A 27,298-nucleotide genomic window follows, 5' to 3' on the forward strand; every position below is an offset into this window, starting at 1 on the left:
TCAGAATGATCCCCATCAATATTCCAGCTGGATCAGGCAACTGACACTGGGTGGTACGAAACCATAGCTAGGACCTAGACACATTTGTATTACACAGTTGGACTGCCAGAACTGCTAACAATTGGCTTCCCATGTTTACTGTGGTAATTTCCTAAACCTTGCAATCAACAATGTCACAATCAAAGAAACTCACATTTTATATGGCTGAAGTTGGGATCTCACATTATGATGGGGTTTTATTGTATGTACATACACCATGTACATTCATATATATGAATTCCACTTTAATATCCTTAAGTAACCAAATATGTCACCTAAGAGGGCTTCTATCATACACAGAATTTGAAAGTTGGCATCATAGCAGCTTTAATTCAAACATCTGCCCACAAGACCACAATAGGAAAATGATCCAATATGTTGTACGTTATCTGATATCTCACATCGTACTGGGGAAAGCAATGAAACACATACTCACCATTTTTGTAAATCACTGCATCTTCTTCTTTAATCAATACCTTTTTGAAAGATATGTTCACGTTATCTCCCTTGTCCACAGTCATAGTTAAAGTAGCTGGTAGGAAGGAAGCTTTTAAAAGAGAGAAAACAAATACCAAAAATGGGATCACACATTTTCTCCAGGAGCAATTGAGCTTTGAGACTCAGAAAATGAGGGCTGGCACTTGCTAAGTGTCAGATGGTTTTTCTAATGTGAAAAACAGTGGTGGCTAATGCGTTTTAACCTTTCTTAACATTATGTACCTTTTTAAGATTCTGATGAAAGGGATGGTCACTTCCTTTATAAGAGTGTAAATATATACAAACAATATGCCTATACACAATTTTTCTATTCAGTGGTTGGGGAGATGAGGACTTCGTGCTGATTAGTTCAGAATGAATATCCCTTATCTGAAATACTTAGGACCAGAAGTGTTTCAGATTTTATTTTTCCATTTTGAAATGTTTGCATTATGCCAGCTAAGGATCCCAAATCAGAAAATCTGAAATCCAAAATGCTCCAATGAACATTTCCTTTGAGCATCAAATTGGCGCTCAAATATTTTTGGATCTTGGAGCATTTCAGATTTCAGATTTTTGGATTTGGAATACTCAAACTGTACCTATTATCAAACTAAGTCCTGATACTAACAATAAACTATATTAACTATGAATCTGCCATCCTTCTCCAATCCCAAGTTTTCTTAAAGTGGAAAAAAAAACATGAATGAAATCTGAGTTTCCCCCAAAGTGAAAGAGAAAAAAAATTTACCAAATGGCTTTTCCCCTGGTCCTGTTGTGTTGCTATTGTTCCAAATAATTCTAATTGCTTTAGAATGCCCCATGCATTTCTCAAATAAAATGAGCAAAATGCTGGACTTACTACTTATGGTTTAAATATTGGAAGACTGAAGAATAAAGACAAGGATGGAATCTAATATCTTGCCTTCTACCTTTTAATTATATATGTATGAACTGACACAGTTATGGAACTGGACAGTACTGACATGTAACTGGGAAAATTATTTTATATTTGACTTATAAAATCATAAGCCAAGACCAGGCACAGTGGCTCATGCCTGTAATCCCAGCCTTTTGGGATGCCAACGTAGACAGATCACTTGAGGTCAGGAGATCGAGACCAGCCTGGCCTACATGGCGAAACCCCATCTCTACTAAAAATACAAAAATTAGCCGGGCATGGTGGGACATGCCTTTAATTCCAGCCACTCGGGAGGCTGAGGTAGGAGAATTGCTTGAATCTGGGAGGCGGAGATTGCAGTGAGCCAAGATCATGCCACTGCACTCCAGCATGGGCAACAGAGCAAGACTCAGTCTCAAAAAAAATAAAATAAAATAAGCCAATTGATTGAAAATTTCTGTTACTGTGTCAAGCTTGCCATGCAACATTGACTGATTCCCTTGGCTTATTGGACAAGATATGTGAATAAAATCTTCTAACTTTCTTCCAGCAACAAGAGTTTCTGAATTCCCTTAACTTATATCATAATCTGCAGAAAGCCAAACTCTGTGACATAAGGAGGCATTAGCTTTAGGCTTTAAGTTAAGCCAATGTTAACAATATAAGGATCACCACTAAAGGAAGAGAAACAGTCTATCTAACTTTCCTCAACAGGAGGGCAAGAGAGAAGAGAAGGAAACAAAAGACATAAAATGAGAAAAAAAGGACCAGAGAAAATCATGGTGTGGAAAAGATAGGATAAGGTGGCAGACGTTATGCCAAATGTATGTTAAAAGACAGGAGCTCACATCAAATTCAGACCAGAAAAATCTTAGATTCTAGAATCTCAATTCTAAAACACACACACACATAAAACTGTGTGCTCTTTCATGAAGTATACATTCAACATAATGGCACATAAGATTGTGAATAAAGGGATATAAAAATATATAGCAAACTAATACTAAATAAAGCTAGTATTGCAACATTTATACAGAAAAAATTATTATAAAGCTAAAAATTAGGGATATAGATGGTCATTATGTAATGATAAAACAGAACCATCTACTAACTGATAAAACCTTGTTAGATTTTATTCACGTGTCATGTTCAGGAAAATATTGTAATCCTGAAATTACATATGCATCTACCAACAAACTTTCAAAGCTCATGAAACAAAAAGTGTCAGAATTAAAGAAACTGACAAATCCGTGAACACGGTGGAAACTTTCAGAAATTAATCAAAAAGACTGAAAATTACTAAGGAAATATTTAGAAGATTTTAATAACACTATTAGAGATCTGTTGAATATTCATTAACCCCTTGCTCAGTTATTGAAATACACATTATTTACCAGAACACTGCCTGTTTATCCACAAAGCACATCTCTGTTAATAACAAAATTCTCTGACCAGAATGCACCTAAATTAGAAATTAATAGCAAAACATCCTGTCCCCCAAAGTAAGAATTCCTATAAAGATTCAGACCAGGACCAAGCCTTGGGATCATAGGGATCCTGCTGAGGACCTTGTGATGAACCAGCTGGTCGCTGTGCCCTCATTCTCATCTCATCCGTGGCTTTCAGATGGTGGTTTGAGAAAGACTAATCAAGTGCTGTGCGCGCCACTGGCTGAGACAACTACCCTGTGAGGGCAAAAGATGCCTCCGAACCATGCTCAGAAGGACCTGGGCTTTAGGTTTGCCTGCTTGCTTTCATCGGCTGTGGGCTGTGCCTGCGGATCCTAGCATGGGTGCCTTGCACAGACTCCCCTGGTGGTCAGGTATGTGAATGCCTTTGGTGCAGATGATGACCTGGGGGCAAACCCAGAGAGAGCACGGGGTAGATCATTCCAGCAGTGTGAGCGCTGGAATCAGACACATTCCTGGGCTTGGATCCACCCTCTGCCACCCTTTTTGAAAGCTGCTTCACCTCTGCAAATCTCAGTTTTCTCATGTGTAATTGAAAAGTAATGATACCTACCTTCAAAGGTTGTTAGTAATATTAAGTGATGTAGGCTAAGCCCTGAGGTGCCTAGAAGAGGTTGGTATCCTTCTAATATAAACAGCAACACTGCTGTGCTGACGTTTGTGATATGAACATGAGGGACACTTTTCTCCAGAGCACTAAAATGAGCCAGCCATAAAGGAGGAGCAGACAGGGGACTGGATGGTGAGGGGGGCTGTCTTTGTGGGGCTTCTGCTCACGTTGCCAAGTGCTTCATTTAGCCCTCCAAATGCATGCAGCTCTTGCTCTCTGTGGCATGCTCCTGGACTTCTATGAGAATTTTTTTCGGACCATTTCATGCTGTTGTTCCTGTCTATATGGTTTGTTTATATTTTCTGCTCCTTTGTGTGAGAATTGTTTAGCTGACCGTGGGACTTCTCACTCAGTATTGTGTTCTGAAAGGAACCAAGGTTCCCCAGCAGGCTCAACTCCAAGTAGCTTTCCCCCCCCACCACTCTGTGGCTCTTTATTATTTACGACTGTGCTTTTTAAGCTCCCGTTTTCTTAGGGGCATTATCACACCAGAGTTTCACTGCTGTCCAGAGTTTACCTCTCTGCATGAATGTCTCTAGGCTGATTGCTCTCTGCTGAGTACTAACGAAGGAAATCCAACATTCATGTTCTACTTTGGGCTTTCTGATGACACAGGAGCCTGGCTTGTATTCAGTACACATATATTGATGTTATATGACTTGACTAGACCATAAAAACAATAAATACCTTTTAATAGCGCCTACTATGGACCAAGTGCTGTTATAAGCACTTTACACAAATTTAATTGTCAACCTGGGGGCGGTGGCTCATGCTTCTAATCCCAAAACTTTGGGAGGCCAAGGTGGGAGGATCTCTTAAGGCCAGGAGTTTGAGACCAGCCTATGCAACACAGCGAGACCCCCCTACTCCATACAAAAAAAATATTTAAAAATTAGCCAGGTATGGTAGCACATGCTTGTAGTCCCAGCTGTTCAGGAGGATCACTTGAGCTTAAGAAATCAAGACTGTAGACCAGGCGTAGTTGCTCACGCCTGTAATCCCAGCACTTTGTGAGGCCGAGGTGGGCAGATCACAAGGTCAGGAGATCGAGATCATCCTGGCTAACACATTGAAACTCCATCTCTACTAAAAATACAAAAAATTAGCCGGGCGTGGTAGCGGGGGCCTGTCGTCCCAGCTACTCAGGAGGCTTAGACAGGAGAATGGCGTGAACCCAGGAGGCGGAGCTTGCAGTGAGCTAAGATTGCGCCACTGCACTCTAGCCTCAGTGACAGACTGAGACTCCATCTAAAAAAAAAAAAAAAAGAAAGAAAGAAATCAAGACTGTAATGAGCTACTGCACTCCAGCCTGGGCAACAGAGTGAGACTCCAACTAAATAAAAATTACTTTTTATAATATCCCTATGAGATAGGTACTACAATTATCCTAATTTTACAGATGAGGAAATTAAGGTACAGAGAAGCTAGGTAACATGTCCAAGATCACACAGCATATACATGGGAGAGCCAGGATTTGAACCAAGGAATCTCGCTCTGGATGCTTTCATAGATTACGTAATGTTAGCACTCAGAAGGCTTTAAGGTCCAACCACCTCATTTTAAATTTGATACTGCTGAGGCCTAGGTTGGAAGATAACTTGCTTAAGATCATTTGGATGGGCTAATTCATGGGCAGAACTTAACTAAAAATATAATTCCTTATTCCATAAGGGCTGGAGAAGAAAGTAGGTGGTAGTAAAAGTTATACACAAGTGAAAACACAGATGAAAAACAAGTGAGCTCAATTTCAGTCATCTCCTTTCAATTTAATTGTTGTGTAAGTACTACAGGAAATAATGTAGTTTCATATCTGTGATTATTTTGTGCAATTTCACCACAGTCCTGTGAAGACAGTATAGCTACAGTTTATCCATATGGGAGATGGAGTTAAGGAAGACTATGTCCCTTACCCAAGGCCTATCAACAGTGAATAAATGTGGAAGTTGAGACACAAACTCAAGACCTCCACCCCTAGTTCTCCAGACTTATCATTCTCCAGGTCCACATCCTTAGCTCTCAATTCCAGCCACTTTGAACTGTATTCAGTTCCTCAGCCAGATCTCATCACTCATGTCCAAGTCATGAGTTTTCTTTCTTCTTTTCTCCTCCTTTTCTCCTCAGCCTCACCAGCTCCTGCTCATTCATCAGTTTCCATTTAGGTATCTCCAGAGACCTCACACAACACCTGGAACACAGGTTAGACGCCCTCATAGCTACTCCCTAAATACCCTGCATTTTTTCATTATAGCCCCACTCATGGTATATATCCCCTACTAGATTGGGTGTTCCAGGAGGGCAAGATCACATCTGTTTTGAAAGGTAGCACAGGGTGATGGTTAGAGCCAGGCTTCTAGAATCGGGCCTGACTTCACCTTCCCAGATCCAACACTCACTAGCTAGTAAATGCACGTTAAGTTACAATAGCTAAGCCTCATCTATTATTAGTGGGGTCTTAAAAGTCCTCATCTGATATATATTTGATAAAGACTAAGTTAGTAATACATATAAAGTTGCTAGGGGAATGTCAGGCATACAAGTATTCAGGAAAACATGTGGCAAAAATAGAGGCTCAAGAATAATTGTGGTGGCTGGGCGCACTGGCTCACGCCTGTAATCCCAGCACTTTAGGAGGCTGAGGTGGGTGGATCACAAGGTCAGGAGATGGAGACCACCCCGGCCAACATGGTAAAACCCTGTCTCTACTAAAAATATGAAAACAAGCTGGGCATGGTGGTGCGCACCTGTAGTCCCAGCTGCTCGGGAGGCTGAGGCAGGAGAATCACTTGAACCCAGGAGGCAGAGGTTGCAGTGAGCCGAGATCGCGCCACTGCACTCCAGCCTGGGTGACAGAGCAAGACTCCGTCTAAAAAAAAAAAAGAAAAGAAAAATTGTGGAATGAAAGTATAAATGAACTAAACTGTTTCAGATTTTCCCATTTTCTTGATGCTTTTAACATATTCCTTTGCACCAAAGGTGCAAATGGCTCTTCTCTATCAACTTCGTAAATTATGTTTGGGAAGTTTGATATTCTTAATATAAAGCTATTTCTCAAATGAAAGTAGGAATAAAATAACCCTCTGTTTCTTCTAATGGATCAGTTTGAAACAGGTCTTTGGATCTGAAAACGTTTCAAACTTTATATATAATTTCCTACCCCCAAATGAAATCACCAATGAGGTTTGAGTCAAACTGCTGTTGACTATTTTGGATGATGCCATTGATAAAATCCAGTTTGGCTGTTTGGGGTGTGTGAGCCAATTTAAGCTGTGTTTTGGCACATCTCAAATGGATTTTCCACTTCCTCCACAGATGTACGAGTCAGCAGCAAGCAGGAATATATTGATGTTTATTTTATCCTGCTGTGTCCCTAGGCAGGCATTTCTGAGTTTCCATGATGTTTTAATAACGAATTAATAGTGACATGAAAATATAGTTTTGGAGGTTTTTCCTGATTCATCATAAAGGATTTTACTTTCCTCAAACCAGATTTCCCCCACTGGATGGTCAGCAAGAAAAACAGAACCTGTTCATCATCAGCCTGAGATGCTGTTATTGTTAAAATACAGGAGAGAACATACCTATTTTTCCATTTTGTGTAAAACTCCATAATATGTGAATGCATAGTAAAAATTTCTACAATTGAGTCAGAAAATTATCTCACCTATTACTCAAAGAAATTACAATAATCAGTTGTTAAACATTTACTGTGAAGCAGATAATGTAATTGGTAATAGTTAAGTGCCTCATTTAATTTCCAAATATGTGTGATAAAATCTCTATCCTTATTTTTTTTTCACATGAGGAAAAAATATGACTTCAATTAAGTAACTTGTCCTGAGCCACACCACTCAGTTGCAGAGGTAGACTCGAACCCATATCTGTCTGACTTCCACTCTCATACCGCTACTCTGTGCCCTGGGTTGCTTTTTAGGACTTCAGGTAGGATCATTGTACTTTATAAAACAAGAGCTCAGAATCAGGGAGAGTTGCTAACATTAAGTGAGAATGATATCCAAAGGGTAGCGTAGTGGTAATAAATACTAGCTCTGAAGTCAGATCACTTGGCATCAAATGCCATTCCCACCATTTACAAGCTGCTATTATTCTTATTACTATGTACCTTATTCTGCAATATATTGCTTTACCTAAGCTTTTAGGGACATGTTCACTGTGTAAATCAATGCTTCTTGTATATACCAACTTATTTAAAACAAAACAATTTTGTAGGTATTATTATACCCATTTCACAGATGATGATAAATGAGACCAATAGAAGTTAAATAACTTGCCAAAGGCCACACAGCTGGTGAGTGATGGAGAACGAATTAAAACTCAAGTGAGCATAATTCTAAAAGCCATCTTCTCGTTAGTGTTTCTCACTATCCAGGTCTGCCTTTGCCTTATTTAACTGAAGTTAAGCCATCCTTTACCTGTGATCACCTAGCCTCTCAGTTTGGGGGGATCATTACAGCGGGTTTTTAACTCCCAATGTTCTGGTCCAGTTTGCTTTACATGTTCTTATTTATACATTGTCAAGGATGACCTCAGGACAGTACAGCAAGGACACAGTGGCACTTCACATTTTGTTCCCACGAAATGACTGGGGCATAATCTCAGATCATCTTCCTTTAGAATGTGGAAACATCAGCAGAAGAATATTAGTCTTTATACAAGTCAAATCCAAAATGACACATGTGAAAAATAATAGAGCTGACTTTCAGCCATGATAGCTTTGGCACACCTCACATCCCTTTGTTCAACCTCTCTTTCCTCAACGGAGAGCTGCATTCCTGGGAATTTCTGTTGTGCACTTTTCCCACTTGCCCTGCTGTCATTTAAAGGTGAACATTCTAGTTTTGCTAAGAAAACCCTTTCCTTCATTTGTAATGAACAGCAATTTTATTACTTTTGACCTTAAAATGAGTTTGCTGCCTTCAAATCTTTTCATTACTACCATTAGTAAATTCAAAGAAATATTTTCAGGTGGACTCAAGTTAGAGGCTAACTCTAAACTGCTACTCAAATCATGGTCCATGGTCGAGCAGATTCTCATCACCTGGGACCTGGGTAGAACTGCAGAATCCCAGGACTGTCCCAAACAACCTATTAAATCAGAGTCTGCATGTTTACAAGAATTACAGGTGATCTGTAAGCATGTTCAACTTTAAAAAGCATTGATCTAAAAAAAATGCAGACTACAGATGGTTAGATTATAAAAGAAACAGCCAATCAGCAATGTGCAGAGGTGTGTTATTTAACTGGATCAGCTTTCTAAAAGTCAGGCCTGGTGGGCTCACACCTATAATCCCAGCACTTTGAGAGGCCAAAGTGGGAGGATGGCTTGAAGCTAGTAGTTCAAGACCAGCCTAGGCAGCAAAGCAGGACCCCCCCATATCTATGAAAAATTCGTTTAATTAGCCAGGCATGGTGGTGCTTGCCTGTAGTCCCAGCTACTTGGGAGGCTGAGGTGGGAGAACAGCATGAGCCCGGGAGGTCAAGGCTGCAGTGAACTATAATTGTGCCACTGCACTCCAGCCTGGGCAAAAGCAAGACCCTTGTCTTTAAAAAAAAAAAAAAAAAAAAACCCTAAACAGCTGACAATGTCATTATTTTATGTAATGACAAGTCCTCAGTCCACAGCTCCTGTGGTTGTGATGATACTAATTTGGAAAAGACTCCTTCATTTTAGGAATCAGCAGCCCAGACAAAGTGGCTGATAGGGGAGAGGCCAGATCATTCCAGGCAGAAGAAAGAGAGGTCACCTTAGCTGGAATTCTGTACCTTCCTCCCAGCAGACAGCATCAAGAGCACCAGAAGTCTGCCTGCCTGCCCAGGCCTGGAACCTTAGAATACAATTATTAAATAATATTTGCAACACCATCTCCTTCAACTGCCATCACACAGGTGGACTGGTCTAAAGATTTAGCTTAAGGCCCACTTTTATTTTGGGAGGAAGACTTCATCACATCATCGCCTTCTGGGGTGGTAGCAAGTCTTAATAATCCTCCCTTAGAGGAGGCTTTCAAAATCCTCCTGCAAAATTCTGGTGTTTTCTGAACTGGACCTGGGTACTCGACTGCTGAAATTAAATCATGGTCCTTTTCCAAAAATGGTAGCCTGCAAAGAGGGCCCTAATTCTTCATCCCTCCCTGTATCCCTGACTCTTTGTCATTTCAGTTTGTAGTGCCCTCTCTGATACTAGGCTCAGCTACTTAACTGGCTTAGGTTGATAAAATGAAGCAGAAGTGATAGTGTACAATTCTGAGCCTAGGTTGCAAAGAGCCTCATGTCTACATCTCATGTACATGAAATGTAGATGGCAGTGGTACAAAAAAATAGAAACACATGAGGCTCCTGGCAACCTAAGCTGAGAATTGTACACTATGACCTTATACTACCTTAGCCTGCTATAGTATAAGGAACTGAGCAAAGTTGCCCCAGCCAAGGCCAGCCTACTAAGCCTATAGCCAGGCAACACTATATATGTAAGGAATCCCAACCAAGGTCAATACATCCATCTAATCAACACAGCTGACTTAGACTCACAAGCTATGCATGCTCATTATTGTATGCCACTGTGGTTTGTGGTTATGTTACACAGCATTATTGTGGCAATAGAAAATTGATACACTGGCCGGGCATGGTGGCTCACGCCTGTAATCCCAACACTTTGGGAGGCCATGGCGGGCAGATCACGAGGTCTACAGATCAAGATCGTCCTGGCCAATATGGTGACACCCTGTCTCTACTAAAAATATACAAAATTAGCTGGGTGTGGTGGTGCTTGCCTGTAATCCCAGCTACTTGGGAGGCTGAGGCAGGAGAATCACTTGAACCCGGGAGGCGGAGGTTGCAGTGAGCCAAAATCATGCCACTGCACTCTAGTCCGGTGACAGAGTGAGACTCCATCCCAAAAAAAAAAAAAAAAAAAAAAGGAAAAGAAAGTTGATATACCAAATAACTAATTAAATTAAGTTACTGATGGATATTCCCCTTCTAAAATTCTTATTTATATTTAATTTTCTCCTGAAAATATTAACTTCCATTAAGGGTATTTAGGGACAAGCAAAGCAATGTATCACATGAAAAATCAAATAAGAAAGCTCAAAATAGTCAGTAGTTTGGCAATGAACACTTGTTTTCCTTGCTATGATTTTCATATTACATACATGTAACAGTCAACTATCCATAAGTACCATGATGCCCTTAGAACATATGAAATATTTCATCTCACAAAGTAGGCACAGTATCTAGTTAAGGGGTTGGACTGGGTAGTCTCCTTTATCTCTAACATTCCATGTACCAGACACGGTGATGCACGGAAAGAGACAGGCAAGATCGTCAAGCTCTACATTCAGGTAGTGCATGCCCTGCCCCTGAGGGAGCAGCTGCCAAGACAAAAGGTGTGTGTGTTCCTCAGTGGGCCTCACCTGCCCAAAACTTAGGGGCATGTTACCTTGTTGACGCATCTTCATGGTTCGTATCCTGATTGCCTCTCCTCGAACTCGCCCTTCACAGAAATAAGCACCATTGATCTTACTAGCCTTTTCTCTCTTCCAAACAACTTTTTTAGCCCATTCTCTGGTCACATCTTGAGTAACTTCCAGCGGATCCTGGTGCTGGTTCATTAAGGCTTCAAAGTCCCTTCCTATGGTGATGGGCTCATGGGGGCGCCACCCAGAGGCAATGCAGGTGAGAGATGTTTCAGCATCAGATACAAGAGGTAGGGAATTGATCAAGATCAAGTCCATGGCACCTTCCACAGTTCCTAAAAGGAAAGAGAGAAAATAATGTATGACTAAGGTTATTAACATGACCCCAGGGGTAAACTGGTGCTCACAAAGCCTTGTCTTAAAGTTGTGTGAGGATTCTTTCTAAAATGCTATTCTGACCATGTGCCTATCTTCCACTGGACAAAATCCAGAACTCTTTACCAAGGCATCAAGACCCTTCATCAGCTAGACCCTGCTAACCTCTCCTGCCCCACTGCATACCCTAGTTGCAATGGACTACCCATTATTCCCCCAACAAGCCATGCACTAGACATAGCTGGGTATTCAGGAAATGTATGTTGTATTAAGATGAATTAATAATAATGACATTATCATTATTCATTTAACTATTAGTTATCAATTGATGCTAATGTGATACTGTCACAACAATAAAGTATTCTAAAGAAATATATCAACTACATAAACTTATGCCTTATAGAGTCTCATTTTTAAAGAATTGCACAATTCCACATTAAATACCTCAAGATAAGTGACAGACAGTGACTAAGTGAAGTCTTCATTTCCCTCAGGGCCTCATTTACTCCATCAGGATTCTTGTAAAGATTAAATAAGATAAAATACATAACTTGCCAACCACTCTGTCTGTTATATATTGCATACTCAGTGATTATTATTTCATTTCTCTTTATTCTGTTTCCTGAACACTTAGCCCCAAACCTTACCCTCTCCCCAAATGTAAAAACAAAAACAAAACCTTACCCAAACTTTAAATTTTATGAATTTGTTCTGTAAATGAGGAAGTACACTTTTAAAAAGAAAATCCTCTCACGTTATTTTCTCACTATTTCTCTTTCTTTCTCTCTCTCCCCTCCCCACCCCTCCCTTTTTTGATTTCTAAAGGTTCTAACATGAGCAGATAGAGTCTGTGTCTATTCTCTCCTCTTTAAATGTGGAAATATCAGGGATGGAAAATGTTCTCTAGCTCCAGTGATGGTTGGCTCTCAAATGTGCATAAAACAATCAGGAGACTAGAAAAATCAATTGAGTGATGAGGGCCCAACTAGAGTCTCAGAGACCTTTGTGTAGAAGTGATTCAAATAAGCTACATGTTATCTTATTGAGTACCCATTAAATTCAGCAACTCTGTGAGGTATGCACCATTATCTCAATTTTAAATATGAAGAAATGAAGGCTCAAAAGATTGAGCAGCTAGTTTCATTTTCCACAGCTATTGAAGGCAGAGCTGGGATTCAAATGCTCACTGGTCTTTCATTCCTTGGATACAAGATACTCTTTCCTACCTCAAAGCCTTTGCTGTTCCTTCTGCCTGGAATGCTTTTCTCCACTCTTGGCATGGCCACCTTCTGCTTGTCCTTTGGGTCTCAGCTTAAGTGCCACTTTCTCATAGAAGGCTTCTCTACCTGCCTTATCTATAATACCTACACACTCTCATCCCATTGACCTCTAATTTGGCCTCCTGTTTTATTCATACAGATTACCATAATTTGTGATTATTTTATTTACTCTCCCTCTAAATGATAAACTCCAAATGTTCTGTATAGGAACAGGAATTTAGGAATTGGTTTACAATGGAATGTTCTCCGTAATCTCAACATATAGAGGACTTAAGTATTTGTTGGATGAGTGTATGGATGGATGGGATGGATGGATGGGCAAATTTTATTTCAGATCTGCCTGACTGAAGTCCATCCATTTGCTCGGCTTCCAATTCTAGAATAATAAGGTTAAAAACGAAAGTGCGGGCCAGGCACAGTGGCTCATGCCTGCAATCCCAGCACTTTGGGAGGCCGAGGCAGGGGGATCACCTGAGGTCAGGAGTTTGAGACCAGCCTGGTCAACATGGTGAAACCTTGTCTCTATTAAAAATACAAAAATTAGCAGGGTGTGGTGGTGGGTGCCTGTAATCCCAGCTACTCGGGAGGCTGAGACAGGAGAATCATTTGAGCCCTGGAGGCAGAGGTTCCAGTGCTGCGCTCCAGCCTGGGCGACAAAGAGCAAAATTCTGTCTCAAAAAAAAAAACCAAAAGTGCTCCCCCGAGTCTGAACTGACCTCCTTGCCCATATTTAACTGTTTTGGGGCAAAAAAAACATTATTCCCAATGTTTTGGGGAAAAAAAACATTACAATTTTTACAAAATGCCAAAGAAAAGTGACCAATGACTGCTGAGCGTTTAAGGCTAATATTCATTTACCAGAATTTTTGAGCACCTACTTATGTCAAGCATTGTACCTGATATAAAGTCCTCATACAATGTGTTTTTAATGGCAATTGCCAGTGTTTACTGTATTCAGTGATGTTTTGAGGATAATCTTGGTACAAATTAAACCTTTATCTGAATGATTAGAAAGAAAAATTTCAAAGTCAAGTCTTCGTGTAAGCAGGAGTTACACCTGCATTTTATTGTAATATTAACTCATTACATGAGATTGAGGGAGAAAATCTCCACTAGAATGAGTTCCCAAGCCTGGCCTTGAAGCATCCATTTCACTTCTAGCCTCATTGGTAACTTTTAAGATCTCAGGACAGAGAATACAAGTTAGGATAGTAAAAACATTGAAAGAGACGACGAGCTACAAAGCCTAACAGTGGAATTACAGCCTCCAAAAATAACACCAGCACACACCTCCCCTTCCACGTACATACCCAGGCCTGACTCTGAGTGAACACCACTTCATCTCTTACACTCACACATTCCAGGCATGTTCCAGAAAGAGTCATCAAGAGGAAGGAAACACTGTAATTCTTTCAACTCCAGTTCAATCCAGCCCCATTTCTAGGGCCAGTCGAGAGTCTTGCCAAAACCACAGGATCTGCTCTGAGCTCACAGCAGTGGCAGTGGCCGTGGTTTATTTAATAGCTTTAGGAAATAATACAAAATGCAGTTGATTTGAAAAGACAACCAAGCTATGTATAAATTATTTCTAGGTATGTATCTAGTTTCTTTTTCCTCTTGCTCCTTTCAGAGATCTCCCTTTACTTTCAGTGACGGAAAAGGAAATTGTGGCCTCTGGGAGTCTGGACTTGACTATACTTCGCTACCCTTGTTCAGCATGCCGGTTAAGGAAGACCTCTTCCACCAGCCAGTACTCTGTCCTTTGTAACCCCATTTACAGTACCAGAAGGATCTTCTATGTGAGCTTTGAGTATAAGAAGACATACCTACCAGCTTCCTAGGATGAGTCTTGAAAATCACCTGCTTAGTTTTCTTAAAATGAGAATCTATAGTTGTATTTGCTAGTATCTGCCTAAAGAACTTCTAGAAGGTGACACATAAAAAGAAGAACAATGATGACCTATTCGGGGGAACTGGGTAGTTGGGGCACAATGGTAAAAGGAAGACTTTTCCCTATACGCTTGTGTGTACTGGCTTTTGAACAATTTGACTATTATTCACACATAAAAATTAAATGTAAAAAAAAATGTTATGGCCCATTCCTTAAAAAGGGGCAGCTGGAGGCTGGGCGCGGTGGCTCATGCCTGTAATTCCAGCACTTTGGGAGACTGAGGCAGGCGGATCACCTGAGGTCAGGGAGGGATAGCCTTAGGAGAAATACCTAATGTAGATGACAGGTTGATGGGTGCAGCAAGCCACCATGGCATGTGTATACCTATGTAACAGACCTGCACGTTCTGCACATGTATCCAAGAACTTAAAGTATAATAAAAATAAATAAATAAATAAAAGAGAGACAGAAAGAGAGAGAGAGAGAAAAAATGGCAGCTGGAAAAGAATCAAGAGCCATGGACATATATGTCCCTTTATGTCTCATCCTTCAGCCCTATATCTACTCCAAATCTCAAATTACATCCAAATAATGCATTTTTCTCTTTCTCTCTTCTTTGAACTAATAATAGGAAATGTGATGTTATCTCACAATGCTGAAAAATAAAGGAGTTAAAACTTAATGCTGAAAAAAAAAGTAGCCAAACAGCCTTTCAGAAAGAATAGAGCAGAGGCTCCACGGCAATGAGTACAACTGTGGTCCGTGGCTTCTTGAAAGAGTTCTGCTGCTGACACCATGAAAGGCATGGCTGCCACTGCATATCTGGTGCCACTCAAGACATTTTCTATTAGAGACACTTCCTGAGAATCTTTGCCGGAAGACAGATCCTATCTGGGCTCATACCAATATCAATCTCTCTGCTTAATACCCTTTCTTACATTATAGCGCTATCCTCTCCAAATCATGTTGGGGACGAGTAGTGAGTTGTTTCATCACAACCATATCTAAAGGGCTCTGATCAAATTCATTAATAGTTTAATTCATACTTCTATCATGAAGGCTAATAATTTGCTGAAACAAGATGCATATTTAATATCATACATCTTATAAGTTTTAGAGATTAATGCTATTTTTCCTTAACAAAGATCTCTCAAGTACTTTTTCTTTTTTTGAGACGGAGTCTTGCCCTGTCGCCCAGGCTGGAGTACAATGGTGCGATCTGGGCTCACTGCAACTTCCGCCTCCCGGGTTCAAAAGAATCTCCTGCCTCAGCCTCTCGAGTAGCTGGGATTACAAGTGCCCGCGACCACGCCCAGCTAATTTTTTTTGTATTTTTAGTAGAGGCGGGGTTTCACCATGTTGGCCAGGCTGGTCTCGAACTCCTGACGTCGTGATCCACCCGCCTCGGCCTCCCAAAGTGCTGGGATTACATGTGTGAGCCATGCGCCCAGCCTCAAACACTTTTGCAATGTTTGCATAAAAGTGTGTCCTTGTTTATAAGGAACTACTTGGCATTGTGGCATGACATCCACCAAGTTAATAACCAAGCATCACAACTGAAGCATAACAATCCTCTAAAATGTTTTGCTCACTGTATTTTCTGTGTTCTATATTGAACAGTATCTAATCTTTCTTAGCAGCGTCTTCTCACTAAATCTTATTATGGTGAACTCAAAATGTTGTTTAACTCTAGTTTTTATATTTACATTTTCTTGTATTCAATATTGCTATGAATAATGAGCCATTAACTAAGACATGGGAATATTTTTATTTAAAAATAGTTATGGCAATTATTGTGGGCCTGAATCCACACCCATATTATAGAATTTAATTACATTAGAAATTAGAGACAGAGCCATGTTAAACTGTGTTTAAAGAAACTGTAATTTCTCATTTTCTAAAAAGGTGCTCCAGAAGTTTCTGAGAGTGGAAGAGGTGAAATCAACAGAATGGACTCTAGACCCACACCCTCACCCACTCCCAGTGAGCTGCTCAACTTTATTTTATTTTTTTGCGGGGGGGGGGGCTTCATATAAGATTTTATATGAAAGAAAAAAATTTTGCTTAATTAAAAACATAAAACCTCAAAGGTCAGCAATTTTCATTTTTTCACAGATGAAGGGGATGAAAGGTTAAACATATCAATGAAAATACACTCCACTGCAGCACAACATGCTTGCTCCAATTAGCGCTTTTTTTTTTTCCACATTCCAGTTCACATACAGCTGCAGATGAAATCAAGTTCTGATTTACCCAGTTCCCTGATCTTTGAAGTGTTGGCAAGCTAGGAGACAATTTTAGGCAGGTTAAATTATTGCATCGCAGGCTTATTCCCTTGTGCTTCTTACTACCTCAGAATTGTAGTATTGGGTGGAATTCTGCTAAGGTGTGTTTGGAATAATGCATCATGTCTTCAGAACAACTAACTGTATGGTCACTGTATGGTTTTTTTGGAAATTTGGTATTAGCTATGGTTAAATTTTTCAAAAGGTGTTCATGGTAATTTCATCTTTGTAACAGAAGTAGGTATCTTAAAGTTCTAAATATTTGAAATACCAATTAGCACTTCCTTGGCCAAAGGCATTTCAGAAATCAGGGAACTGGCAATGAACTGAAAAGGTCTGAGTCAAAAGCATTTCTGGAATTAAGGCCGTGGCAATGAGCCAAAGAAGCAAAGACAACTCCCAAACTATCCAGGATATTTTGCGAAATTGTTTGGATTTTAGTTTAGGTTTTTTGTTTTTGCTGTCCTGAAAAAGAAAAATTACCTTCAGTTCAAAAAGCACTCATCAAGTTGTTTATGTGTCCTTTCATTCACTTACCAAGCAGACTTATTGCATGCTTCCCCTGTGCCCAGTACTGCACTTGGCCCTGGAGACACAGCAGTGAATATACAACCGTCTCGTAGCTTATAGGCAAATGTAGGAGACAGACATGGAAAACTAATCACATAAACACATAAATACAGATAGGTACTAAGAGAGAGAATTACAAGATGCTTATGAGACACCATAATGGTAAACTTTATCAGACTTGACTGTTTTGAAGGAGGGTTTGTGGACTTTTAGTCTAAAGGAAAGTTGGGGTTAGCCAGGCAAAGCAAGAGAGAGATGAGAAGATAATCAGAAAAATCTTCCCCAAAATGGCAACTACTGAGCAGTAGTTACTCATTTTTCAAAAATGAGTTTTTAGTAGGACTCAATTCTAGAATGTTCTTTCTCTATCTTAAAGTTGCTATTAATTTCTTTCTGTTGGGCCCTAAGAACTACCAGCACTATTCCTCTGTGTCAACCCTATGTTAAAGTATTTTCAGTATCTTTTCTGCCTTCTTGTCTCCCCTGAAGAAATCCAGTTCCCAGGCATGTTTCCAACACTTTAATCCTTTTTTATTCTCTGTCTTCCTTTTGTGTATGTAGTAAGTCTCTGAGCAATAACTTCTTCCTCAAGATTCCTTCCAAGAAGATATTGGGCAGCTAACAAGAAGATACCAAAATATACAAGACTGGAAATAACTAAAGGAAGTTGCTAACATTTTTATTGTATAGCTGGGAGTTCAGAGTTATCCAGGGGCATCCTGGATGTGACTGGGCTGTGACTCTCTAACAACAAACTCCTGTTCTCACCCAGGAGTTGTACCAAGCCAGTTTCCCCAAAGGCCATGCCCGTTTCCCATCCCTGCTTTCCAGCCAAATGGGACCCTTGTCTGTCTGCTGGAGGGAATGACATCCTCTCGCCACCTTCAAACGCCGGAAATTTTCCATCTAGGCCAAATAACACATGTGTTAGTTAGAATGAGGATCAGTCAGCTGGCAGGAAACTTTTTATTTCCAGGGAACAGACCGAGCATCCACACAACGAGACTTTACTGAACATTCATTTATATGCAAACTCCATTCTGTGAGGCAGTGGGGGTGCAGGAAGCATGGTTCCATCAAATCAAGGATTGTTTACACCGGAAGAGGTTTTACAGACTGCTTGGTGCAAGCCTCACACCTTATTTTTTTGAGACAGTGTCTCACTCTTGTCACCCAGGCTGCAGTGCAGTGGCGCAGTCACTGCTCACTGCAGCCTCGAACACAAGGGCCCAAGTTATCCTCCCACCTCAGCCTCCTGAATAGCCAGAACTACAGGCATGCAACACCCCTCCCCCCAGCTAATCTTTAAATTTTTTGTAGAGATGGGGGTATCACTGTGTTGCCTAGGCTGGTCTCGAACCTCTGGGCTCAAGTGAGGCTCCTGCCTTGGCCTCTCAAAATGCTGGGATTACAGGCATAAGCCAACAAGCCTGGCCAAGCCTTACACTTTATAACAGGCAATCTGAGGCATATAGAAAAGAGACCAGTTGGTGACTGCACAAAGGGGAGTGGTAGAGCCAGCCCTCAAGTGCTGATTTCTCTCCAGGGCCCTTTCTGTCACCCCAGAGTAGCAGTGTTAACAGCCAAGTCCTTGGTGTGAGGGAATATGGAATGTATATACATCTGGCAGGAGGGCACCTGGAGAATCCTGGAGTTTGGTAGAAATTGGGGGAAGAGAAAAAAGATTTTGAGGAGAGGTGGCTAAAAAGCTAGAAAGGGTACAGGACAGAGAAATTGAGAATATCTAGAGAGGAGTTTTGGCCACCATACAGATTCCCTTAAGCCTGGCAGTGCTGCCTCATCATCTTCCCTACTCACTTTGTCTCAGGAGTGGGATGCTCTCTAAATGCACTGTGTTTATCAGCACCAGGATACCTGGTATGGGAAAAATGCATCTTTGGAACCAGACCACCTTTTTCTGGGCTCTTCTCCTGATTCAATTACCTGCCAAGTTCCCAACTAGCCTTATGCTGCTCAAAGACGTACATACCCACACCCACAACCAAGCATATCTATCTTCCAAGACAGCACTGAACAAAATTCAGTGTCTCCTCAGTGCCCTGTTCTTCTGCTCCCAACAGAGAAGGCAATTTGACTGACCTGCCTGCACAAAGAGGAGAATAAGCAAGAATTGCTCAAAGTGACAATTCACGGAGAACGATTGGAGGAGCAAATCAAAGAAACGAGTCTATAATGGAAGAAATTCAGGATTATATTTGCTAAGAGGAGATTGACAAAAGAAGTCACCTAGCCTTCCTAGTAGGCCTGAGATTATACCATGTAGAAAAGGAAGCTGACAATTTTTATTATATTATAATACATAATAAACACAATGCTAAGTGCTTTACAAACATTGTCCACTTGAATTCTCACACTATTGAAGGAAAGCATTTACACTCAATTTTATAGGTTAAAAAACCCTGAAATTCAGGAATGTTTAGGGATATGCCCAAGGTCACATAAGTAGAAAGATACAATTTGAACCTATGTCTCATTGATAATAAGTTCCATTACTACCTACCATGCTTTAGTCTAAACACCATCTAAAAGTCAATTTTGCCCATCGCTGTATCTCTAACAATGAGCACAATGCCTGGTTTATAATAGGTATTCCATAAACCTTGATGAATGAATAAATAAATAAATGAGTGAGTGAGATTGGCCTTCAGTGAATGCATTCATTCAATAAACCTTTACTTTATTACTATGGGCTGGGCTCTGTGCTGCTTTCTGTGGGTCAAGAAAATAATAAAAAATAAAATATGGTTTCTGCCTTCAAAAAGCTTACATTCTGGCCATCCAATGTCATGAAGAAAAAACACTGATAGATTTTATCACAGAAAAAGCCAAAACCTTCTATACAGCAAAAGATTATATAAATGAAGTTAAATGACCAAGTAGAAAAATACTGTTACATGTAAAACGTATGTTACATGTAAAACTTAAGGAGTTAATATGTATAACATATAAAGAAATTTCATAAGTCGTTGAACCAATAGCAATTCACAGAGAAGGAAACACAAACAGCCAGTCGCAGTAGATTCATGAAAAAGTGGTCACAATATTTTGCATTTCATTCCATCAAGAAGTGGAGTTTCTTTCTCCATCTCTTGAATCTAGGCTTGGCCATGGGACTTCTTTTGATCATTGGAGCATTAGCCAATGTGGCATAAGCAGAGGCTTGAAAAGTGCTTGCCCACTGGGCTCTCCCACTGGGCTTGCACTCTTGCTGCTGCTCTATGGAACCCTGAGGCCATGATGAGGAGATGCCAAGACTAACCTGCTAGAGGACGAGAGACCAATCCAGCTTAAGCCAAAGAGTTTCCCAGATGACATACAGAAGCATAAGTCATAATAAATGTTTGCTGTTTTACCATTATGTTTTGGATGCCTTGTTACTCATCAAAAGCTGATATACTCACAACGTGTGAAAAGTTGAAAAGATGTTTAACCTGACCACAGATCTCAAAATACAAACTAAAAAGACATCTCATTATTTGCCTATCAAATTGTCAAAGAATGGAGAGGGTCATAATATCTGGTGCTGGCTGTTGAATAGAAACATCTATATTGTTGATGGGCAGTGTAATTAGTAAAACATGTTTACAGGACGTGCTCGCAATATCTACAATAACTGAAAAGTTATATAAAAGCTAACCCTAATTCATCACTTATTATGTCAGGTACTACTCTAAGTGTGTCAACACATAATAACTCAATCCTCATAGCAATCTAGGGAGTAGGTACTATGACTGTTTCCATTTAACAGAAAAGGAGACTATGACAAAGAGAGATTAAATACTTGGTGATTGTTACACAGCTAATCTGTAGCAGAGCTGAGACTGAAATTTAGGTGGACTGGTTTCACTCCATTCTTTCAACAATTAAACTATATTACACCATCTCACGTCAAAAATGTCTAACAATTCAATGAAGTTGTTTTCAACAAATAATACTGGAACACTTGGACATCAATATGCAAAAAAAGAGCCCTAACCTAAAACCACCCATGTATACAAAAATTCACTAAAAATACATCGTGTAAAACATTAAAATACAAAACTTTAGGTATATAGAAGAAAATCTTCATGACACTAGAGTTAGAAAGTGATTGTTAGCTATGACACCAAAAATTAGCTGTCATAGACACCATGAATAAAAAAGAAATTGTTACGCTAAATTTTATTAAGATTTAAAACTTTAGTCTATGGAAGACATTGTTAAGAAAATAAAAGGACAAACCATGAACTGGGAGAAAATATTTGCTAATCACATATCTGGCAAATGACTTGCATCTAGAATGCATAAAAAGCTCTCAAAACTCAACAGTAAGAAAACAACTCAACTTTTTTAAATGAGCAAAAGATTTGAGACACTTCACCAGAGAAAATGTATAGATGGCAAATAAGCACAAAAGATGTTTAATATCATTAAACATTATGGAAATGCTAAGTGAAACCACAATGAGATACTGCTACAAACCTATTAGAACAGATCAAAAAACAAAAAAAGAAGAAAGAAAAAAGAAAACCTGATAATACCCAGTGCTAAAGAGAATGTGTAGGAACTGCAATTCTCATCCATTGATGGAAGTAATGTAAAATGGGTGGTATAGCCACCGTGGAAATTGGTTTAACAATTTCTTATAAAGTTAAACATACACTTACATATCACCCAACAATCCCACTTGTAGGCATTTACCCTTCAGAAATGAAAATTTATATTCATACAAAGAATGTTGGCCGGGCGCAGTGTCTCACGCCTGTAATCCCAGCACTTAGGGAGGCCAAGGCGGGCAGATCACAAGGTCAGGAGATCAAGACCATCCTGGCTAACACGGTGAAACCCCGTCTCTACTAAAAATACAAAAAATTAGCCGGGCATGGTGGCAGGCACCTGTAGTCCCAGCTACTCGAGAGGCTGAGGCAGGAGAATGGCGTGAACCCGGGAGGCGGAGCTTGCAGTGAGCCAAGGTCACGCCACTGCACTCCAGCCTGGGAGACAGAGCGAGACTCCGTACCCCCGCCAAAAAAAAAAAAAAAAAGAATGTTTATAGCAGCTCTATTTATTCATAATCACCCCAAACTGGAAGCACCCAAATATCCTTCAGTGGATAAATACATAAACAAGCTATAGTATATCCATGCTACTCAACAATGAAAAGAAAAAAACTATTGCTACTTGCAGCAACATGGCATCATGCTGAGTGAAGAAGCTAAAATCATCTTTTATCTACTGTCCGACTGCATTTATATGACATTCTTAGAAAGGCAGGCCTGTAGGGATGAGACCAGATGAGTGGCTGCCAAGGATTAGGGCTGGGAGAAATCTGACTACAAAGGGGCAGCACAAAAAAGATTTTTGGGGTGATGGTACTATTCTGTATCCTGATTGCTGTTCTTAGTGGCAGATACATGAGTGTATGTGTTAAAACTCATAGAGTTGTATACACACAAAAGCCAATTATACTGTATATTAACTTTAACAATTCTAATAAAAATGTATCTTTCATATTTACCAGTAAAAATATGCAAAGATATGACAAGGATATTCATTGCAGCATATACCCACAAATTGTAAACAATATAAAGTTCATCAACAGAAGCATCTCTAAATAAATAACGGTACATACAAGTAATAGGGTATTATAAGTTTGCATGAGCCTTGAAATATAAAGCGAAGAAAACAAGATGTAGAACAGTACGATGACATCTAAGCTTAGAAGTCATACACCAACCTGATAACAGTGTTACCTGTTGCTGATAAAACCGGCAGGCACATGGGGGCTGAGAGAAGCAGCAGCATAGAAGATATTCACTTATTGCTTTGCATGCTTAGTTTTGTATTTCATTTCCTCTATAATTTTAAAATAAAGATTTTTATTTATAGGAAGGCACACACAACTAATCAATCTAATGACATTGTTCTAATTAAATATTGACATGTCTGTCTTCTTCCTTACACAATGAGCTTTCTGTCTTCAACGTCCCAGCACCAAGCACTGTGTTTGACAGACTACCCATTTTAAATATGTATGAGTTGAACTGGAACAATTCTAGCAGTAACTGAACGTAATACATCTTAAACCCAGGTGACTATTTTGTGAATTACTAATTGCCTGACATGATTAACAGGACAGTGGAGTCATTAAGAACTTTGGTCTTGAAGTTCTGTCTTAGTTTCCTCATGTGTAAAACAGGGTGATAGCTTCTAAATCATTGATTTCTGTGTAAAGGATTATTTGTATTATCATGGCACAAAGCCAGTTTGATCAAGTAAATCTGCGTGAAATTATGGTCTGTGTCATCCCCAGAGGAAGACTGTTTTTAAAGTCATCTTGGAGCTAAGACACCCTTAGAAGGAAGGACGGCTCATGGCTTTGTGTCCTGCTGTGTGCTTACCCTCCCTCACACTTCAAACCCACATGGGCAGGAAACAGGCCGATCAAGAGCTAAGGAAGAGTTCCTGTGTTTCCTTCAAGAGTCCTTTGATTCTTGCCCCCTTTTTTACAGGGCTGACCTTAACAGGAGACCAGTTCTCTGCACGTGCAAGCAATTCTGGAAAAGCAGTTTCACAACCAGCCTGGCAGTGTGGTGGCAGCCTTGGGGAGATCAGGGGGCTATTTGGAGATGAGCTTAAGAAGTTGCTTCTTGGGTCTTTGCCAGCTGAGCCTCAGGGAGACCACTCACCTAACCTAACCCAAAGAGCCCACATATGTGTCTCTAAGCCCAAGAACCCCCACTTACATTTTCTTCATCTTTAGAAGTGTGTGCACAGTCGATATTCTATTCCTGGCAACACTGTCTTGTGGAATTCTGTTTGTTCAACCTGACAATGAAATATACTCTCCCAATATTTTGCTCCAAGAATTCTCTTTTCCCTCCCTATATGTTGCTTCTCTTCCCTCTCGAACAGGACAGGAGCTCTAAGTTCTGAAGCACAGTTCTCCAGCTCACTAGAGGGGACATATTCTTAGCTCAGTACTGGAAGAGGGCTCAGAGGCCCTCCAGCCTTGTACCATTTAGTTTAGGAATTGCTTTACTACAATTTCGGAATCTATTGTCTTCCAGGCCATATGTGAATTATTTCTGTGATTGTGTGCCACCTATTTGGGAAGTAGCTTGTCTGATCACATTCCCTCGCCTCAATTAAAAAAAAAAATCCTGTGTGCTTCCAAACGACAGATACATTTGCCAGGTGAAATTCCAACTGGATTTTATGTCTGTTTTTCCTCTGTCAAACTGCAGGCCTAAATATCTCAAGAGTCGGAGGCCTATGCGCATTCGTTAAGAGAGAGTTCTTGAGAAACTTTAGGTATAAATGTATTAAGTGTAATCCCCATGGGCCCCTACCAGTCCCCATATTCATTCCGATGGCAGTAACATCATTCCAAACACACTGGGAGCTCTTCTTTATGAATCATCCGTAGCATCTTCGCATGAGCTACGCTCTTTACATATTCTCCTTTTCCTTTTTTTTTTTTGAGATGGAGTCTTGCTCTGTCTCCAGGCTGGAATGCAGTGGCGTGATCTCGGCTCACTGCAAGCTCTGCCTCCTGGGTTCAAGCGATTCTCATGCCTCAGCCTCCCAAGTAGCTGGGACTACAGGCATGCACCACCACGCCCAGCTAATTTTTGTATTTTTAGTAGAGACAGGGTTTCACCATGTTGGCCAGGATGGTCTCGATCTCTTGACCTCGTGATCTGCCCACCTCAGCCTCCCAAAGTGCTGGGATTACAGGCGTAAGCCACCGCGCCCAACCTCTTTTCCAGTTTTTCATGAGCTATACTCCCTGTCTGCATTGCCTTCCTCCAACACTTCTCTCCACATTCAACTGGCTAACTCCTGCTCAGCCTTCAAGACTTGGTTCATGCTTTCCTCTACCCTGGGAAACCTGCCAGATGCCACATGGAAGGGGTTATGTCTTACTGACTATATAAACTTGGTAGCCAGTAGGTATGGCAGTATGACAGTCCATGATCCTATATACAGCAGCTGCCATGCATTTCATGACACTAATGGCTTAGGAAAACAACTCCTCCTTTATCTTCCTATGTAGACAATGTGTGTGTGTGTACATATATATATATGTTGTTCTGGAAGTAAGGAGACAGAGCCTATCTCTGCAACCACTTGAGGAAAAGCCATCTAAAACATGAAAGCCAGAGAGGCAATTTCATTAAATGTTCAAATCAGATATTCTGGTCATGGGCTGGGTCTATTCTTAAGTCACATTTAGTACACAAATTTAAACATCACAGTGTATGAGTCTCACTTGCTAAAACCAGGCTGTTTCTCGGTTCTTCTCTTCATTCTGACAAGGTGTGCCCCCTCTCTGGCTGCTCTCCTCCCTTCTCCACTCAACCCTGGATCCATGATGGCTACCTATGTCCCACTGGGTTCAGGTAACAGAAAGTGCCAGCAGGACATACAAGGGTGGAAGGACAGTGTGGTCAGGCTATTTATTTTCCCAGCTCCGTCTCTGTTGAGCCATCTACAGAAGCCACAGTTCTTGGGGACAACCCTCTCTTGCCAATGCTCTCTCTAGTTTCAATCACTGCTCCCTCCCCTGGTGCTTTTAGGTCTACCTACGCTCATTTCAAGCAACGCACACAGATAACACCATGCTTCCTGTGGGTTGATAAAGAAACAGAAGCCCAGCTTTGTACATGCTCCCTCAATCTTGAAGCACTCCCTTTGGGTACCTCCCTAGAGCGGCTCTTTAAAGAGCAGTGTGCAAATCACTACTATCAAGTGTTTGCTAGTTATGTTTCACAATAGCAGTGTTTCAATGACACATGAATAGTTACAAAAATCATTAATAATAGCTTTAACTTATTAAGTAACTTCCACAGTCTAGTTACTTTAACGTGCATTGTTTTTAATGAGTTCTCACAACCACCATATGAATTAGACATTATACCTCCATACCACGGATGAGGAAACTGGCTTAGACAAAATAAGCAACAGCGATGACTAAAGGAGATCTCAAATGTAAAACATCCGGACAGTGATAGAATTCATAACTCTTCCTTTTTCCTAACAAAGTTGGGCACAGTAGCTTCTCCATATCCATTGTTTGACTGGGAACCCCTTTGCCTTAGTACTTTGATCATCCCAGTAGAAACACGAGTACTCTCTGGACCACATGTAAGACTATGAATCTAAAATAGCAGATTTCTCTTGGATCTCATTTCCCATTCACCCTCCTTGCCAAAACTCAGCAAGTGGCTATGGCCTTAGCCCAGAAATTATGGCCTGACCAGTGCTACGGAAGTCCCCATTTCCGTTTTCACAGTGATCTCACCAACTTTCAGGACTTTGCTTAGCACCTGTTCCAAATCTAGGTCTCTAATTCTGTCTTCCCAATAATAAATGCATGTTATGAAAGTGCCTGCTGGACACCTACACAGGCATCTCAAATGCAACATGTCCAGTAAGAACTTAGTATCTTCTCTCCTCTCAACCTTCACTCTTTCTCTCATTGTATCGTAAAGATTCACCTTCACAAGTACAGATGCTTAAAAACTCCAAGTTATTGTCAACAACTCTTTCACTGCTAATATCCAGTCCATTGTCTGTCCATTCTAGCTCTGTATTGTCCCTCACATTCCTTTTCATATCCTCATTCTCTCACTTCAACTACTGCAAATTTTTACCTTTGGTCTTTTTAGCCCCAAACTCCCTGCAAGCTTTCCTTTCCTGGACATTGTGACATTATTTCTCCTGCCAAGGATGCCCTTCTCTACATATATTTATCTGCTGAAGTCCAATCTCTTCCAAGATGCAGCTGAAATCTCAACGGTAATAGAGATTTATGTTCTGTTATTTTGCACAATTCAAAAAAATAAAGTTTAAATGTGCAGACTGTTATAACTAAAAATCCAAACCCATTATACCTGTTTCTTTTTTAATGAAAGAAAACAAAGCATTTTAAAACACACCAATGTTAGGTCACATTTAATTAA

The 27,298-nt window shown here is 40.4% G+C and overlaps 1 protein-coding gene and 1 long non-coding RNA gene across 9 annotated transcripts in view; one reads left to right on the forward strand and one right to left on the reverse strand.

Annotated features, from left to right (window-relative positions):
* The window catches only part of LOC104007835 (uncharacterized), a 111,883-nt gene extending 91,806 nt beyond the window's left edge, over positions 1-20,077 (forward strand). Inside the window, exons 3-5 of one of the 2 annotated variants that reach the window (XR_001720702.3) lie at positions 14,215-14,383; positions 16,381-16,458; positions 17,892-20,077. This is a non-coding gene — a long non-coding RNA (uncharacterized LOC104007835). The remainder of the gene's footprint in view (positions 1-14,214; positions 14,384-16,380; positions 16,459-17,891) is intronic. The other variant, XR_010148742.1, reaches the window with a different exon arrangement.
* TEK (TEK receptor tyrosine kinase) overlaps positions 1-27,298 on the reverse strand; it is a 133,922-nt gene that overhangs the window by 73,890 nt on the left and 32,734 nt on the right. For all 7 annotated transcript variants that reach the window (XR_010148741.1, XM_063787908.1, XM_016960699.4 and 4 more), the window contains exons 2-3: positions 10,953-11,264; positions 476-586 (exon numbers count right to left, since the gene is read on the reverse strand). Coding sequence is in view for 6 of the 7 variants with exons in the window: in XM_063787908.1 (XP_063643978.1) it covers positions 476-586; positions 10,953-11,264 (423 nt within the window). In the remaining variant the exon portion in view is untranslated. The remainder of the gene's footprint in view (positions 1-475; positions 587-10,952; positions 11,265-27,298) is intronic.

The sequence above is a fragment of the Pan troglodytes genome, chromosome 11 (genome assembly GCF_028858775.2).
Source record: "Pan troglodytes isolate AG18354 chromosome 11, NHGRI_mPanTro3-v2.0_pri, whole genome shotgun sequence".
Taxonomy (NCBI): domain Eukaryota; kingdom Metazoa; phylum Chordata; class Mammalia; order Primates; family Hominidae; genus Pan; species Pan troglodytes.